This window comes from Brassica napus, chromosome A7, assembly GCF_020379485.1.
Source record: "Brassica napus cultivar Da-Ae chromosome A7, Da-Ae, whole genome shotgun sequence".
Taxonomy (NCBI): Eukaryota; Viridiplantae; Streptophyta; class Magnoliopsida; order Brassicales; family Brassicaceae; genus Brassica; species Brassica napus.
Window position 1 is genome coordinate 11,538,381 of NC_063440.1, and position 15,745 is coordinate 11,554,125.

The window sequence follows — 15,745 nt, forward strand, 5'->3', positions numbered from 1 at the left end:
ACATGGCCTACCTAGATTCTTAATGCACAAATAATCAATAAGTATATATAACTTGGGGTTGTATGCTAGAAATTTACAAAATTCGATTTTTTTGGTTTGTAGTATTCAATTAGAGGTGTGTGGTCCTGGTGGCCGAATATTCTGGTATATTGAAAAAAAAGCATATATTTTGTTTGGCATTCTTCTTGCAACTGATTAAATATAATCACGAGAAAAAGGATCCTTTACAGTTTACGAAATGCACAAGCTTTAAGAAATGATGTTGGTGCTGTCCAAAGTATATTCCCTGCCATTTGTTTTTCGAAGTTTAGATATTCTCTACCATTTCAAGTTATCTTCTTGTGAAAGAAAACAAAACAAAAAGTTATTGGTATCACCCTTAAAACCGAATCATGAAATTAAACACCGAATCTCTTTGTTTTACCTAATAAAATATTATTTATCACTTTTTTTCTAAAAGAAAAAAAAGAAGATTTTCCATTAATGGCAAATACCATGCAATATGTTCATATTAAAATTTATTTTTAGTCATATTTACCATTCATAACATTACATCACTATGTTCCATATTACACAGGTTTTTTAGTTTTTTAGGTTTACCTTGTGGTGGTAACAAACTGAATATTTTTTTCAGAAATGCCAAGTTAAGAAGAAAACAAGACAATGATCCATGTAATCAGGAGGCAAATCAATGGAATCAGATATCTTGAAGTTGCATTAAACACCCATCTAACTAATGACCCTTGCCTTCTCCTAAAGGCCAAGTGGCCCTCCCTTTACATCAAATTCAACTACTACCCATCAAGTTCCTAAAAGATATTATATACTTTTGGATTTAAAGTGAGTCCTTTCTTGGTTTGCTTGATAGCGGGAAATGTAGACAAGATTGTCAGCCTTTCCCCAAATAACACAAACATGACAAAGAATAATACCATCCCTTTCATTGATTCCATAAGGTTTTTGGTATCTTATGCTAATCACTAGGGAAAGTCAATGGGTTCTAAATTACGTTAGTGCACTCATCCAACGATCTTTGGCTTAAGATTCCAGTCATGTTTTACTTAATTAATTACACGATTTCTGTCATAGACATCTAGAAGTCTAGGATGGGTTTAGTACCTAAATTCAGTTTTTTTCGTACAATGTCCCACACCCAAAAAATCAGTTCAAAGATTCAAATTAATATATTTGTCCCAAAGAAAAAAAGCAAGATAAATATTAGGAAAATTATCAAAGAGAAAATGTATTTGACTCAAAAGAAAAAGTTTGTTGACTCCCATTTTCACTAGTAGAATGTGACCATAGGTTAAGGATTTGTTATCTGATTTCGATCTCTGGATCTAAAGTTTTGAAAAATGTTGCTGTCCATTTTAATAAACTAGGTTTATGTAAATTTTGTCTTCTTCTCTTTGCTTATAGTGTTCCAATTTCACAGCTTTCACTTCTCTCTCAGAAATCGCAACGGAGCTAGTTATGGTTGAGTGAGATCGATACAAACTGTGATCGGTTGGATTCTAATCAATTAGGCGATTCCTTCACTCAATGTTATATGAATTGGGGGCTTACTAGATAAAATTAGGTGTTTCTTTTGAATCCTTTGATCATATCTCTATATCGGCGAGTAGATTTATCGATTTTGAAATTATCACATGAGCCGACGAAGGTCTTATATGCTGTGATTAGTTTTGATCCGTTAAAGCGGATCAAAGAACGCACTGCCGAAGCATCTTATATTGATGAATGATGATGTAAGAGTATATATTGCTTGCTGACCTGAGAATATATGGAAGAGCGTAGTTAATGTATCATGGTTTATTGGCTTGAATGAATACATTCCTGAATATCTGGCTTGTGCTACCAGAAAAAGCGAGAGATGTGTCAATCCGGAAGTTGTTAAAAGTATAACTATACAGCATTCAAGAAACTAATTTATTCTTTAATCAAATAGTAGGTCTTTAATCAAATAGTTGCTAAATGATGATATAAAATCAAACTGACATAGGATTTTTTTTAATCAAATAGTAGGTCTGAGATTTTTTGGCCTAATCATTAGGTTCTTATGCGATAAGTGATTTTTTGACCTAAACTATTTTTAAAAATTGGATCATCTCATTAAAATTTATATTCTTGATCGAATTAATATTTTTATCCCTTAAACAAATTTTTAAAAACGTTTTTGTTAATTAAATTATTTGTTTACTGATGTTTTATTTTTTCATACGATATTTCTCAAATAATTTTCATATAAATTCACCATGCGCGTGTTTTATCCTAGTTGGACAAAGTAAAAGAAAAGATAGTTGAAAAAAGTAGAGTATCCAAGCTGAAATTGTCAAATTTAAAACAAAAAATGCAGGCTGTGGGGTTCGAACCCACGCGCACTTATGTGCAGAAGAACTTAAGTCTTCCCCCTTAACCACTCGGGCAAACCTGCTGCTTGGACATTACATGAAATATTATGTATAAGGCTATATAACATAACTTAAATAATAATGTTATCAGAAACAAAAAAAAAACTAAGAGAGACGTGTTTCCTTGAGCAAACAATCACTACCATAACAATGGATTAGTTTAACCAACCTGGAGAAAGTGTGGATCCCCATAGAGAGGATGACTAATTAGTAATTAGTCTACTATACTTTACAAACACTTGCAGTTTTCAAAGCGTGAGTAAACCTTTACCAAAAACACTTCTGCATATGTAATCACCATTTTTGATCTTGTCTAAGCAGTGGACAGTGACTGAAGACCGTATACTCTGCGTAAACTAGTCTCCCAGAAACTCATAATCAGCTAGTTCAGAGAAACACAAGGGGTCTTAGAAGAAAATGTTTCTAAGGGAGATTAGAGTCCATACATGGAGGTTTTGGGCTCCATTATCTCAAAAGCACCATTTACAAAAGAACCACATTGCAAGTATCAGAGACAAGTTCCAAAGTAGTTGTTCTAACTCCGAAAACAAAACAAACAAAAAACAATTTGAACTCAAGCACTTTGGGCGCATAGGGAAAATATCATACAGCACCGTTTTGCAAACCAAAAAAAAATATCAGAGAGTTCCCATAATCTCCATCTCGTGTGAGTTCTGTTTTGTCACTCAGTCAGTCTTTCCAGTTCCCCAAGCGAGGAAGCTTTCCTGCGATCCAAACTCCTGAACACACACATAACATAACCCATATGAGCTTTTAAAAGAAGAAAGTTTTTAAAGAGAAGAAAGGGATGTATAAGGTTTACCAGCTGGCTCAAACGGAACTCAGGTGGAGTATCAAGGTCTATGTTGCAGGGATCAAGAACGAGTTTCTGACAATCTTCCAGATCCCGTTTGAAGTCATCTGTTCCTCCCAGGTGTGCGTAATCCCCAAAACATGGCTGCTGCTTATTCCTTAAACCTCCTCCATTGTTTGTGTCCTGTGATCCCACCTGCAAGAGATCATCGCAAAGAGACAAGGCTTCCACCAGCTGTTGCGAGTTCAATATAAACTGAGATCCACCACTGTCCAACAAATTCTCTTCTTCCTCAGCTTGGTGGTTTTCTTCACCTTCTTTGTTTTCTTGATCGTTTTCATCTTCTTTATCATCTATCATTGTCTCATTTTCTCGGTTTTCAATCCCCGTCTCAGGCGCAGGCTCATCCTCGGAGCTTGGTCTTTCAACATTACGTTGAACCTCATCCTCCTTATACATTGGCTCCGATGTCTTAGGGTACCATGAAGCAAAGGAAAACATTCAGTTAGTAAGTGAACTAGCAATAAGATCAGACCAAAACAAGAAGCTTACCTCAGCAAGAGAAACCTCATGTGCAGTTACATAGTCATTTGCAAAGTGAGAATCAGAGCGAAGTGGCACAGCTTGTCTACTAGGCTCAGGTGTAAACAATCTCGGAGTGACAGGATCAAAGATATCTTCAGAGACTTCCTCTTCAGCTTTATCACCACCTTTTTTGAGAACTCCTTGCTGCTGGTAGAATATCTTAGAGACAACGTACTCACCATCCTTCTCATCTTCGTCTGTTCCTAAATGATACTGGTGCATCACCCAGTTGGTTTTCACGGATTTTCCTTCATAGAGAACCATTATCTTCTTGCAACCTCTCTGAACACCATCCAACACAACAGTCTTAGTCCTCCCAGTCTTGTGCCAGCGCACATCGCCAAGATCATCGTCTTGAATCTTTCTGCGCTTCCGAGTTCCTGTGCTGTAAGCCTTGATTGCTCTGTGGAAGAAGTGGGACATAGTCCCATCGTGCTTAACACCTAAAGATGATTTCAATATTGAGTTAAGAGAAAAACTACTTCCTTTGAATCACATTAAAATATATAGAAAGAGAACATTGCATTGCATTGCATTGCATTGGATAACCTGGTAAGTTCTTAGGATGAGTGTAACAGATTCCATCGTCTTGATCAACGGTTGGGATGAACTCGTCAATGAAAGGGTGGGGAGTTAAACCAAGTGAGCCAGTTTTAGCAAGCAAATGCCATATGATCTCTGGATCAGATGGATCGAACTTGACGCCTCGTGGCAAGCCTGGCCAGTCGTCAACTTCCTGGAAGATGTAACAGAAGTTGTATTTTTACAACGGTTATTGGAGAATGGACATCAAAAGAGAAAGACGTACATGGCTGTTGTCAATGACGTGATGACAGTTGGGACAACGTCTAGTAGGATTGGTGTTCCACACCGTAGGACAGGGGTCTGATGCACTCAAGATTTTAGTTGCAATGCGGTTTTTATCAACCAACCATGCTCTTCTACAAAACAGCAAAGCAAAGCATCCATTCGTCAAGACAGTAGTTCGTATATTCTAGACATACGCACAAGTATCTAAAACTAGGGAATGAGAGACCTGAAGACATGGTCACATAAAACAAAACATTCATTCACTTTGAATACTTGTGTCCTCATGGAACAAAGAGGATATGGAGTCTGTTCCACCTTACCAAACCCACGAATATCTACTTCCAGAAAGCTCAAAGTTGTAAACTTGATACATGTAAATGCTATAGACATACCGTGGATACTAATTAGCTGCGGAAAAAGGAATGAACTTTACGAAATTCAGATTCATAGGCACTGTGAGCTTCAAAAAGTTCCCTTTTTTTTTAATAACAGCAATGAATGAACCAAATCTAGATTTCAAAGATAACCTCTTTCGCGCTTATTACAAAATCGAGAAAAGGTTGAAACTTTTCAAAACCGTACTTAGGGTAAACTAAGGCTCCATGATCTAGAGAAAGCCCAGAGGAGGAAGAGAGTGCTTACCCAGCCATTAGAGCTCGATGAAGAAAAAGAGACCAGACGAGGGGACAACAATTCGCTCGACGCTCTCAAATGTTTAGGGCTCGAAGCTTTCTCGACACCCCAATCGATGAACAGATACTAACTATTAACTCGAGTCCGGTTTAATACTGTTTTCGCTTTTTTTTTAAGAGAAACAAAAAAGATTTTTAAGAGAAAATATAAAAATCTTTAGTCCTTCCCCGGAGTGATCACTGGGTAGTGGAGAGAGATAGATAGATAGGCGCCAGTTTTTATGTTTTTGGAACAGTAGAAGGAAGTTATTCTCTGCCACGCGACTTTGCGTTGATTCCAGTCGTCGTATTGATCAACGGTTGTGATATCTTTTGATGCGTCTACTAATTAATTAGCTTTCCAACTAATGATGGGTTATATAATAGTATTTGATTATTCATTAGATTAATGATAATGATTATATGATCTGCGACACAACACAAGATGATGGGCCTTCTTCCATTTGAGAGGATTATTGGATTTTTATAGTCATCATCCAACCATAAAGGCTAAAGCATAGCACTAGTGTCTGTTTATCAGCTTTTTTCTTTGCGAGAAAGTGTTAATCAGCTTTCTCTGTGCTTTTTGCATATTGATAAAGGTATTTTAACACGTTGGTTTTGATATTCCAAATCAAAATCTTTCTTTTCATTGCATTTTAATCGTTTTTTATTTCCACTTCACTCATTACAACAGTTGCCATCTCCTCGTTGAGTAAATAATAGTAGTACTTTGCAAGTGTTACACTATTTACTTGTTAGTAGACTGTAGTTGCAATTGCTCAAGCAAATAGTTCGTAGACTGTGTAGCTGCAATTACTCTTTAAGGTTGTAACTAGCTCCTTTAGCTAATATAGTTTTTAACAGATTGGTTTGAGATCATTTTTCTGCTCAACTCATTTCAATCATGTTTTATTGACTCATTATAGTTACAAAAACTGACAGTAAAAAAAAGAAGAAAAAACCAAAGACAAGTGCTGCCATGTGGGATACATGATACTTCAGAACTTTTCTTGGAGGTGTATGTATCTATCTATTCTAACCTCAGTGCATACAACTAATGATCTCTGAATATAACTTTTGGACTTTTGTAAACTGCAGACTGGTGCTTCTACTTTGAGAGATCCTCACAGGTTTAGGAATTTTCTTGTAATGGATCAAAAACAATCTCATGTCTGTTAAATCAGCATTACGCTATTGGGATGGTACTATACAATACATCGTTTGCTATTTCCTCTTCTTCGAATCTGGCAACTGAATCAAGCAAAATCCCAAAATACATTTTATGCTGCTGCCCTTTGCTTCAGCGTTGTATCCCTTTAGTAGCATTGGTTCGGATTGGGACAAAATCCTGCTGGACTAAGTAAATTCGAGTGCCCGGTAACTTATTTCCGGAACAGCTTGACGCCACCGGTAACGTTTGATGATACATCAAAGAACTCTTTTCAAGCCGGGTTTTGAAAAAATATCAGAAATCAAAGTGTACCAAGTAAAAGAACTTAGCATCTCCATTCAAACACTCTTTGTTTTTCCTTGTGATGGCATAATGAGAGTGACTGGAGATGATAAGTTATTTTACCTCATCTGTAATGGCATAATAAGAGTGACTGGAAAGGTTGGAGGAGCCAAGTTTCTGGACAGAAGTATCATCATCACAATTTATAATATATTTTTAAAAGAACCAATTTGTTCCTTTGCGTATACCAGAGACGTGTAGTTTCAAGTTTGTCCCCAAGATCAAAACATAAAACAAAAATTAGAAAAAGACAAGTCAAGAAGCCAAACATTTAGGATGGTCTTGAGATGAATAAACGAGTTTATCATTACCAGAATGGCTCTTCTGATACTTGGGCAAAACAGCCGAAGCAATAACAATGGCACATAGTAGAACCAAGCCGAGCCCTACACCATTGAGGACCACTGATTCAGCACAGCGTCTCGGGAGGTTTCTCTTGGTCTGAAGGTGTGTGAGCTTCACAAGTAGCCCAGTCTCAGCGGTGGCAATGGCTAGACCGTAGATGTAGAGTCCGAGAAAGACGTGCCATGGAAGAAACGTGCTTCTCGTTTCCCGTACTTCTCCTCTATGCCAGAAGCTCAAGAACCCAGTCACCCACTGCAACACAAGGAACTTTATCATAATTGAAGTGTAAATACAGGTAAGTTAATGCCCCAACTTTCCCTATAAGACACCAGTAGCGCACAGTATGAAGTGTTGCAGTAATGAATGCTATCTCTATCTGTTTAATAATGACAGCAACAGGTAATCTAGCGTTCTTGAAATATAAGTTTAAAGTTCTTGAAAAGCATCTAATAGTTTCTTTTGCTATGAGATGAATCATCCATCATCTCAGGTGTCTAAGAGAGAAAGGAGGGACGGACCTGGGCAGCAAAGAGAGAAACGGAGAGTAAACCCATCCAAGAATGGAGACTGTAGAAGTTAGAGAATATTCCCGATTCATAATGGAACTTTGTCCACATTCCAATGACTGCAGAGACTAATGCCACTCCTTGTAGCAATAAATGAACTGCTTTCTTAGTTTTTCTTGAACCAGGCAACCACCTGTGTATTAAAATCGCTGCATAATCAAACAACCCCCAAATTTCTAAATTATTATTCAAGAAAGAGATGGAATCTTCGAAAGGGATGGATCACGATTCACTAATTACCTTCTCCACTTACAAGAATAAAGCCAATCACCATCAGCAGAGCATGAATTGTCTGCAAGGGATCATCAAACTGATTAGGTCAGACCAGTCCCAGAAAAAATCCAGTTTAAATCAGAGAGTATGGGAAATTACAGTTTTCGTGAGGCCTTTACGAGGGGCGAAGCTGGACTTGAACAAAAGAAACCAGTACACAACCACAACTGCGATTGCTAAACCTAAGAGTCTCGCAAACACGACAAGCGAATCACTTCCCATTCTGATTCTCTCTTTTCAAAGTTGACTATCTCATAATACTTAGCAGATGAAGTGGTCTTTTGTTAAATGAACGACAATCATGGATCTATATATAATGGACCTCTCTATCTCCTTTTACGGCCCATTTGTTTTGGGGCTTCTGGCACTGTGCTCAAAGTCAAACTGTTTGACTTTTTAAGTCGATGATGATCACGCAGTTCCCAAAAAGCAAGAAGCTAAGAAAATGCATTTTACAAAATGTCAAAGTCTACAAAAAGTTCAAAATGACATTGAATACTGAAGAACGGTATTACCAAACTTTAGACAAAGATCCGTTTGGGACACTCGAAACCCACACAAGGGAAGGTTTTCACAAGGAAAAGCATTACATAAGACTCAAGTTTTGTTTTATTGCAACATACCAAAAGCACTCAAAAGCATATCATGAGCTCCATCCGATTCGAGTCATTAGAGGACCCTTTTAGTACAATTTTTAGGAAGAACGATTTGATACACCTCCTCCTCTCCCTTGGCCACGACCACCATATCCATTATAGCCGCCGCCACCACCACCACCGCGTCCATTATAGCCGCCATAGCTACGCCCACCATAACCACCACGTGAATGACCGTTCCGACCATAGCCACCACGCCCTCCCCGGCCTCCTCTGAATCTTGAGAACTCACCAAATGTCTGGAATCACACCGTTACCATTTGTTAAGATTCAATGGGTTTCTCTCAAGATTCTGGTAAGATTGAGTATCTCCAGAAACCAGAACGGAATAGTTATGTCTAGTCTGCTTTTTGAGCGAGGAAAGATATAGATTGTACCTCAGTATCTAGTTTCCGTAATTCTGAGAACCTAGGCCTTGCATTTTGAGAATCTCTGTCATTCGTATTTGATGAGAGGCTATCGAAAAAGTCGTCTTTGTTGTAAACAGGCTACATCAATAAACAGGCACCGTATATGAGACCAGAGAGGGGGAGAGTATAGCAGATTATACAAAAGTTTACTTCACTTACTTTGACCTCGATCTTTGGCAGCTCAGATTCCTCTACGATTGGAGAATCATCATCACCATCATCATTAGTACTCTTCCCAAGATGACCCCATACTTCATCCTTATTGAACTTTTCATTCATCGCCGTGAAATCAAAATCTTCAGTGAATTTCATCACCTGGTGTGATCTCTGCAACAAGTAGGATTATTAGCATACATGGTGGCTATGGTTCATGGGCTATTTTTAACTGGTAAATCTTCACCCCAGTAAAAACAAACGAAAGCCTTGTCACATTCTACAAATAAGTGAGAAGAATTTTACCCCTGCTCCTCTTCCTCTTCCTCTCCCACGTCCTCTGTAACCATTATGGGTTGGGTACGAATGCCCGTTTGGCTGAGAAAAAAACATCAGCATACAATTAAGACTTGCAAGTCATTAATGACGAAATCTAATAGACCAAATAAGAAAACCTAGAGCTACGGCAAAGATTAAGAGATAGGATGGAAAAATAAAATGGGCACTATTAACCTAAAAGTGCACATATAACAACAGACACAGGCTATTTAAGGTAATTCAGACATCATCAAATGCAAGATGAGATCATGTTAAGTGTTCGTTATGCCTCAAAAACACTTCTAGATAATTCAAAGCTGTTTCTCATATCAATAAGTGACCCCGCAAGAACATATAAAAGCCTGACAAGTAGAAAAAAAGATTTTGGAAATTTACTAAACACCTTCTGAGTTGGCCTTGCAGATGAAGGCAATGGCAGTATTGGAGGTTGGGCTTCTGATGTAACTGGAGCAGATTGTTCCAACCCAGCTGATGATGATACCTGAACCACCTCAACATCTTTATCCGCCTTGTTAGAGGGCGGGGACAAAGAGACTGCAGCAGATCCAGATTGCAGCAGTTGGCCAGGAGTAACCAACAAAGGTTTTGGCTGATCTTGGCTAACGGAACTAGAAACTCCAGCAACAGGAGCAGTAACTACACTAGGCTTGTTAGAGAGTGGAAGGCCAGCACTTGTATCGGTGGCTCTAGTAGTTGGTACAGAAAAGGGAAGCAAGTTAGTATCCTGAGGAAGGGCAGGAGGCAAAGAAACAGGAGCTTTGTTAGAAAACAAAGGAGGTGCCATCTCTGAAGCTAGGGAAGGAGATGGTGCTGATTGCATTGTTGATTGCAGGCCTGAAGACAGCGTCATAGGTAGACTAGTAAAAGGCAAAGAACTGGGTGCTAGAGTTTGAGAACTACTGCTAAAAGGAAACAATGAAGAGGGTGGTTCCAGCAAGCTTGAACCCTGAAAAGTTGATGAACCAGCAGGTGTAGGGGCATTAAAGTTAGGATATTGCTGCAGAGAACTGGGCATTGGCAGTCCATGAGGGGGTCGAATCAGAGACTGCTGATGCAATTGGGGAAGACCATTAGGAGGTGGTGAGTAAAATCCTTGCCAATACACTGGCGGTTGTGGCGACGCTCCCCAGGAATTAACATTTCCACCAGGCTGATACAAAGGCATTGAGTTTTGGAATCCCATCCCATGCTGTCCAGGTGGACTGCTCGCAGCAGGAGGCAAGCTACTCGATGTAGGCATAGGGCTAGGGTAGTGAGACTGCAAAACAAGATAAAGGATACATCAAACTGAGACTTAAGGTCACAAACAACATCACTCTATAACATTTCCACCATTCACCTGGATGATAGCAGGGTCATTGTTTATAGCAGGTGGAGCTGGAGGTTGTACAGGTGGAGAGGCTTTGACTTGCAAATCCTACCAACAACAAAAAGAATCAGTGATACTAAACATCATAGCATAAGCACAATCCTGATGGATACCTTGATATCGGTTCCACGGAACAATATGTACTCGTAAACTTTGTCACTAGGGGGAACTTGAGGACCATCTTTCTTCCTTCCTTCGGTTCCAAAGGATCGGACTACAATACGCTCAAAATCAATAAGGCATCAGGAAATCTCAATCTCGCAAGACCTACCTACCTAATCGAAACGAAATCGTACCGTTCTGGAGTCCGATACTGGATTCATCGGTGTTGATGTTGTAAAGGATGCCTTCGTATCTGATCTCGCTCTTGGATGTCAAGCTAATCAAGCTCCCTACGTACGAATCCGCACCCGAGGAGCTCGATTTCGCGCCTGTGCTATCAGTCGCCATGTCCGATCTACGCCACACACACTAGGGCAAGTTCCTGATCTGATCCGCTTCCAGAGAGAGAAAGAAAGCTATAGAAACAGAACGATTAGGGTTTACTCTAATTGGGGGAGATCCAGCATATTCTCTCTTTCTCATTATCCATTCCTGTGAATTACCCAAAATAGCCCCGTAGAGTTTCCGTTGACGTGGTTCTGCTAACTAATAGTGGGAAGCCACGTGTCTACTTGTATAGCCCTCTTCGTAATTCACCTTTTGGTCCAGCCAGTAGCCTACGAGCCACTCTATTTGCACGGCTCCTATTGGTGGCTATCGATGCTTGTTCAATGTATAGACTGGAATGGTTTGCAGCTAATGCTTTGGTTGCTACTGGTATTGATGGAAACATTCTATAAGAAGAAAGAAAGAAGCTTGCACTTAAAAAATAAAAATAAATAAGTTTGGTAAATTTGATCCAAAACCTCCAAAATCTTTTTAATACTATCCAAACAAATTTTGTGTAACCGAAAATGATTGTTTTGATGTTTTTTTCGTACGATAATTTCTTATTCAGATTGAATGTATTCACTAAGTATTAATTTCATCGATATAAATTAAGTCATTTAGCAATATTTATTTTCTTCTTTTACTTTTTTTGTTTAGATCTAATTTATCCGATTTTAGTAATTTCTAGTTTGTAATCTACAAATAAAATAAAGAGAGTAATTTTTACTTCGAAATGAACTAGTTGATCATATATGCATCACATAAATAATTTTATGGGATAATTTGATATTTTTCTTGAATTTTAATATTAATTATGTTATTTCTTCTTAAAATTTATATTTAATATAGCATTTTATAAATTAATATTGTTGTAATATTTTACATATGTGCTTAGTTATTTACAAAAGTTTTATAAATTTAAATTAATAATTATGACAAATATAAGGACCATAGTATAAGATACAAATACTTTTGAAGTTAAGTTTGGAGTTTTACTTTTTGAGAAAAATACTTTTAAACTTCAAACATAGAGTTTTTGAAACTTCGTAATAGAGTGTGCTTTTTAGAGATGTTCTAAAAAAGCCAAACCGCTAAATTGATTTTCGTATAAAAAACTGTGACAACGACATATGTGTGGTTAGATTAATTTAAATTTAATTTGTTAGGTTACTAATTGACAAAATTGGCCAAATATAGATAAATTTTAAAATGAATCTACTTCAATAGAGTAACTTTTTATTTACAATTTGTAAACTACCAATTATGATTTACATGAATTTTTAAAAACTACAGTAAAAATTAAAAGTGGTTGTAAAACCCCATTACCTAAAGCACTATTTCTGTATTGTAGGAAAAAGTATATGGCTGTAAAAATATATTCTTATATTTTTATTTATTTCATTGAATTTTTATACCTAGATAAAATATATATGTTTTACAGCTTATATATATTTTAATGCTATAACCCAACCAATCACTTCAAAGATGTTTTTTTTAAAGAAAACTAATATTATAAATTTATTTATTCACAAAATTAATATACAAACGCTAAAGGAACATTTCTCAATTGTGTTTTGCTTTATGTTCTTTGCTTTCTTTGAAGATTAATTGGCGTTTGTTCATGTAACTAAGGTATTGGTGAGAATCACGAAGCCATAAAAATTAGTGAAAGAATCATACAACTAGTGGGAAAGTGATTGAAACTAAATGTTGATAAAATTTAGAAGAAAAACTAGTTTTATATATGATGAAATTATTGATAGTAACATATTGATAAAATTTAGAAGAAAAAGAGAGTTTTTTTTTTTTGAAAAAGAGTTTGATATATGATGAAAGTGATTGTAGTGAGATAGTAACATATGTATAAAATTTAAAAGACAAGAAAAAGAGTTTGATCATTATTCATTAACGAAACCTGCTATGATACATATTTGTAAATAGTTCACACTAAACACTAAGTGGGGCTTATTGGATTGGAGATTTTATAAAATTATAGGTTTTTGTCAAATCCTCCCTTATTGGATTAGGAATTTATAAAAAGCTTTACAAATTCTCCCTTATTGGATGGAGCATTTATAAAAATCATCTTAAATCACCCCTTATTGGAAAAAATGGATTTGATAAGTGAGATTCATCAAAAGTTATTTTGGAGTATTAAAAACTATCATTTACCCTTTAAATCCAGTAAAAAAAAATACCATCTAAAGAGATGGAATTTGAGAAAAAAACTTGTATTTCATATTTACGACAAAGAGAACTATCAGAAATTGGAAGAGAATCAACTCAAACTTTTCTCATCATCATTGATCTGAGAGATGGTTCCTATGATGAGCTAACAACAGAGGTTTCAACGTCTGCAACGTGTCACCTTCTCGACCCTCCTCGCAGAAATCCAGTTTGCAGCAAATCAAAGGTATGATTCTTACACTGAAGAATCTGAGTTCAGTAGAGGAATAATTGATTATATGTATGATTTGGATATGTTTAGCAACAGATTAAGTGGTGTTATCCCATCAGAACTTGGAGAATTCTCAAAACTACGAGCCATGAATCTATCTCGCAATTTCTTGTCGAGCTCTATACCAGATAGCTTCTCCAAGCTGTGTTTTGTCTAATTACTTACAAGCCTCGTTTGCAAAGGAACGCTCCGTTGAACAAAGTCTCTCTATGGTGTAGAATCCGTTCTGGTCCAACTCGTGTCAATGGTTGGATGCTCAAGGTGTTGGAGCGTTGTGTTGTTGATCTTGATCTCTACATCTCTTTGGCAGACAAGTATCCATTGCCTCTACAGGTTCTGACGAGCAAGACGTTGGTTAAGCTGAAAATAGCAGGAACATATGAGTTTGTCATTGATGTCAAAGAATTTTTTCTTCTAAAGCTCAAGACTTTGCATATGAATGATGTTTCTTTCGCTGGCAAGAGTGGTGCTAAAATAGCAGAGAATGTGGTAACAGACCATCGAACTCAGTCATACATAGCTCGAGGTGATCCTCTTTGGCTTCAATCTACCATACAACAAGAATCTTTGGGGGTGTTAATCTGCTATCAATCCCCAGGGTAACTGCAGTTGAGAGTTCCTTGCAGACCACAGTTCTTGCTCTGACAGTTCTGAGAATCAATCTGTCTTTCATTTGGATACCTAATGGTACTTTCTGTTGTTTTAAATTTATCTTCTTTTAGGCTCAAACCCCTTACGTTGTCCTGTTTTTGGAATTTTTATAATATGAATGAATCAGTGTTAAAACAAACAAAAACTTTCCAATGTGAAAGCCATAACCGCAACTATGTTACCGTAGAGAATTTCTTGAAGTCTATTCACTTGTTTAGCAGGATCAAGAGGTGGGACCATAATATATTTTTGGCAGAATAACTTGTTTCAAAAAATATCACAAGCTTTCTCGCTTAATTTAGTGCTCTTTGTTTATGTTGTTTGTTTGATATAAAACCTAACAAACATATGTTTTGTAGTTTAATGGTTTAAATTATTATTAAAATATTTTTAAAAGATCTTATCAAAACTTACCGAATTCTCCTTTTAAAATTCCCATCAAAATCCTTGAATTCAACAAAACCCTCCATCAAAATCCTTGAATTTAACAAAATCCTCTAAATCTTATTAAAATCTTGAAAGCCTTCTCAAATCCCTAATTCAATAAGTTCCCCTAATAGTTAAAGATCCACTTTTTCATGTTATTAGCCTTTTCAATTGTTCTAGCCACATACATATACCAACCATACCAACCACAAGTGAGTATTTCACCATCCCCAAGCAAAACATGATATGGTTTAAGTTACTTTCTCTTCGTTCATGTCATAAGTAAAAACTAGTATTAGTTGTTGGGTAAGGTCAGGAAAATTTACAAGTTTGCACAATCTCAGCCTTTTACTTTCCACTCCCTCCCCCATGTTTCGGTGAGCGTAGTTTTCTTCTACTTCTCCAAGTTCACATCTTTACCAAGACACACATCTCATGATATCTAACATTCTAACTTATGATGTAACCAAAAAGAGACATCAATAACAAAGTGGAGTTTAGCAAATTTAGACAACCTTTTCATTAACGTCAACGCGGAAGTCTATTAATTAATGATATGAGTTTCAATATGTGTGCTCATGCAATATAAGAAGTATGAATAGACAAATATCTATAAATTTTGATTCGATCTATTATATGTTTCGATTTGATTTAGAAATTCAGTATCAGTAATTCAACAGAGCAAAAAATAATATATAATATACGTTAGAACAAATCAAATCATAAATATTAAAATGTTAAAGATTAATATCTGAACTGACCCGTCTAGCATATATATACATACACATATATAATGATATATATATATATATTGTTAAAGTAAATAATACCTATTTTGTAATATTACTAATTACAATTCT

General features: G+C 36.6%; 3 protein-coding genes and 1 non-coding gene across 4 annotated transcripts; all 4 read right to left on the reverse strand.

Moving 5' to 3' along the window:
* Window positions 1-2,351: 2,351 nt before the first annotated feature.
* TRNAL-UAA lies at window positions 2,352-2,434 on the reverse strand. Its single transcript has one exon. It is a non-coding gene; the product is annotated as a tRNA-Leu (tRNA).
* A 384-nt stretch (window positions 2,435-2,818) lies between these two features.
* Window positions 2,819-5,496, reverse strand: LOC106412423 (SUPPRESSOR OF GAMMA RESPONSE 1-like). Its single transcript, XM_013853345.3, has 6 exons — window positions 5,263-5,496; window positions 4,619-4,751; window positions 4,360-4,546; window positions 3,778-4,253; window positions 3,235-3,696; window positions 2,819-3,151 (listed from the first exon to the last, which is right to left on the reverse strand). Exons 1-6 carry the CDS (start codon window positions 5,268-5,270, stop codon window positions 3,098-3,100), a joined length of 1,320 nt encoding a protein of 439 aa, XP_013708799.2. The 5' UTR covers window positions 5,271-5,496; the 3' UTR covers window positions 2,819-3,097.
* Window positions 5,497-6,939: 1,443 nt separating this feature from the next.
* LOC106412196 (probable transmembrane ascorbate ferrireductase 4) lies at window positions 6,940-8,277 on the reverse strand. Its single transcript, XM_048736695.1, has 4 exons — window positions 8,091-8,277; window positions 7,959-8,010; window positions 7,671-7,867; window positions 6,940-7,404 (listed from the first exon to the last, which is right to left on the reverse strand). The coding sequence occupies exons 1-4, from the start codon at window positions 8,211-8,213 to the stop codon at window positions 7,063-7,065; spliced, it is 714 nt and encodes a 237-aa protein (XP_048592652.1). The 5' UTR covers window positions 8,214-8,277; the 3' UTR covers window positions 6,940-7,062.
* A 148-nt stretch (window positions 8,278-8,425) lies between these two features.
* Window positions 8,426-11,489, reverse strand: LOC106415211 (protein decapping 5). Its single transcript, XM_048736694.1, has 8 exons — window positions 11,215-11,489; window positions 11,032-11,132; window positions 10,889-10,966; window positions 9,932-10,807; window positions 9,517-9,588; window positions 9,217-9,384; window positions 9,025-9,135; window positions 8,426-8,886 (listed from the first exon to the last, which is right to left on the reverse strand). The coding sequence occupies exons 1-8, from the start codon at window positions 11,366-11,368 to the stop codon at window positions 8,686-8,688; spliced, it is 1,761 nt and encodes a 586-aa protein (XP_048592651.1). The 5' UTR covers window positions 11,369-11,489; the 3' UTR covers window positions 8,426-8,685.
* Window positions 11,490-15,745: the final 4,256 nt, after the last annotated feature.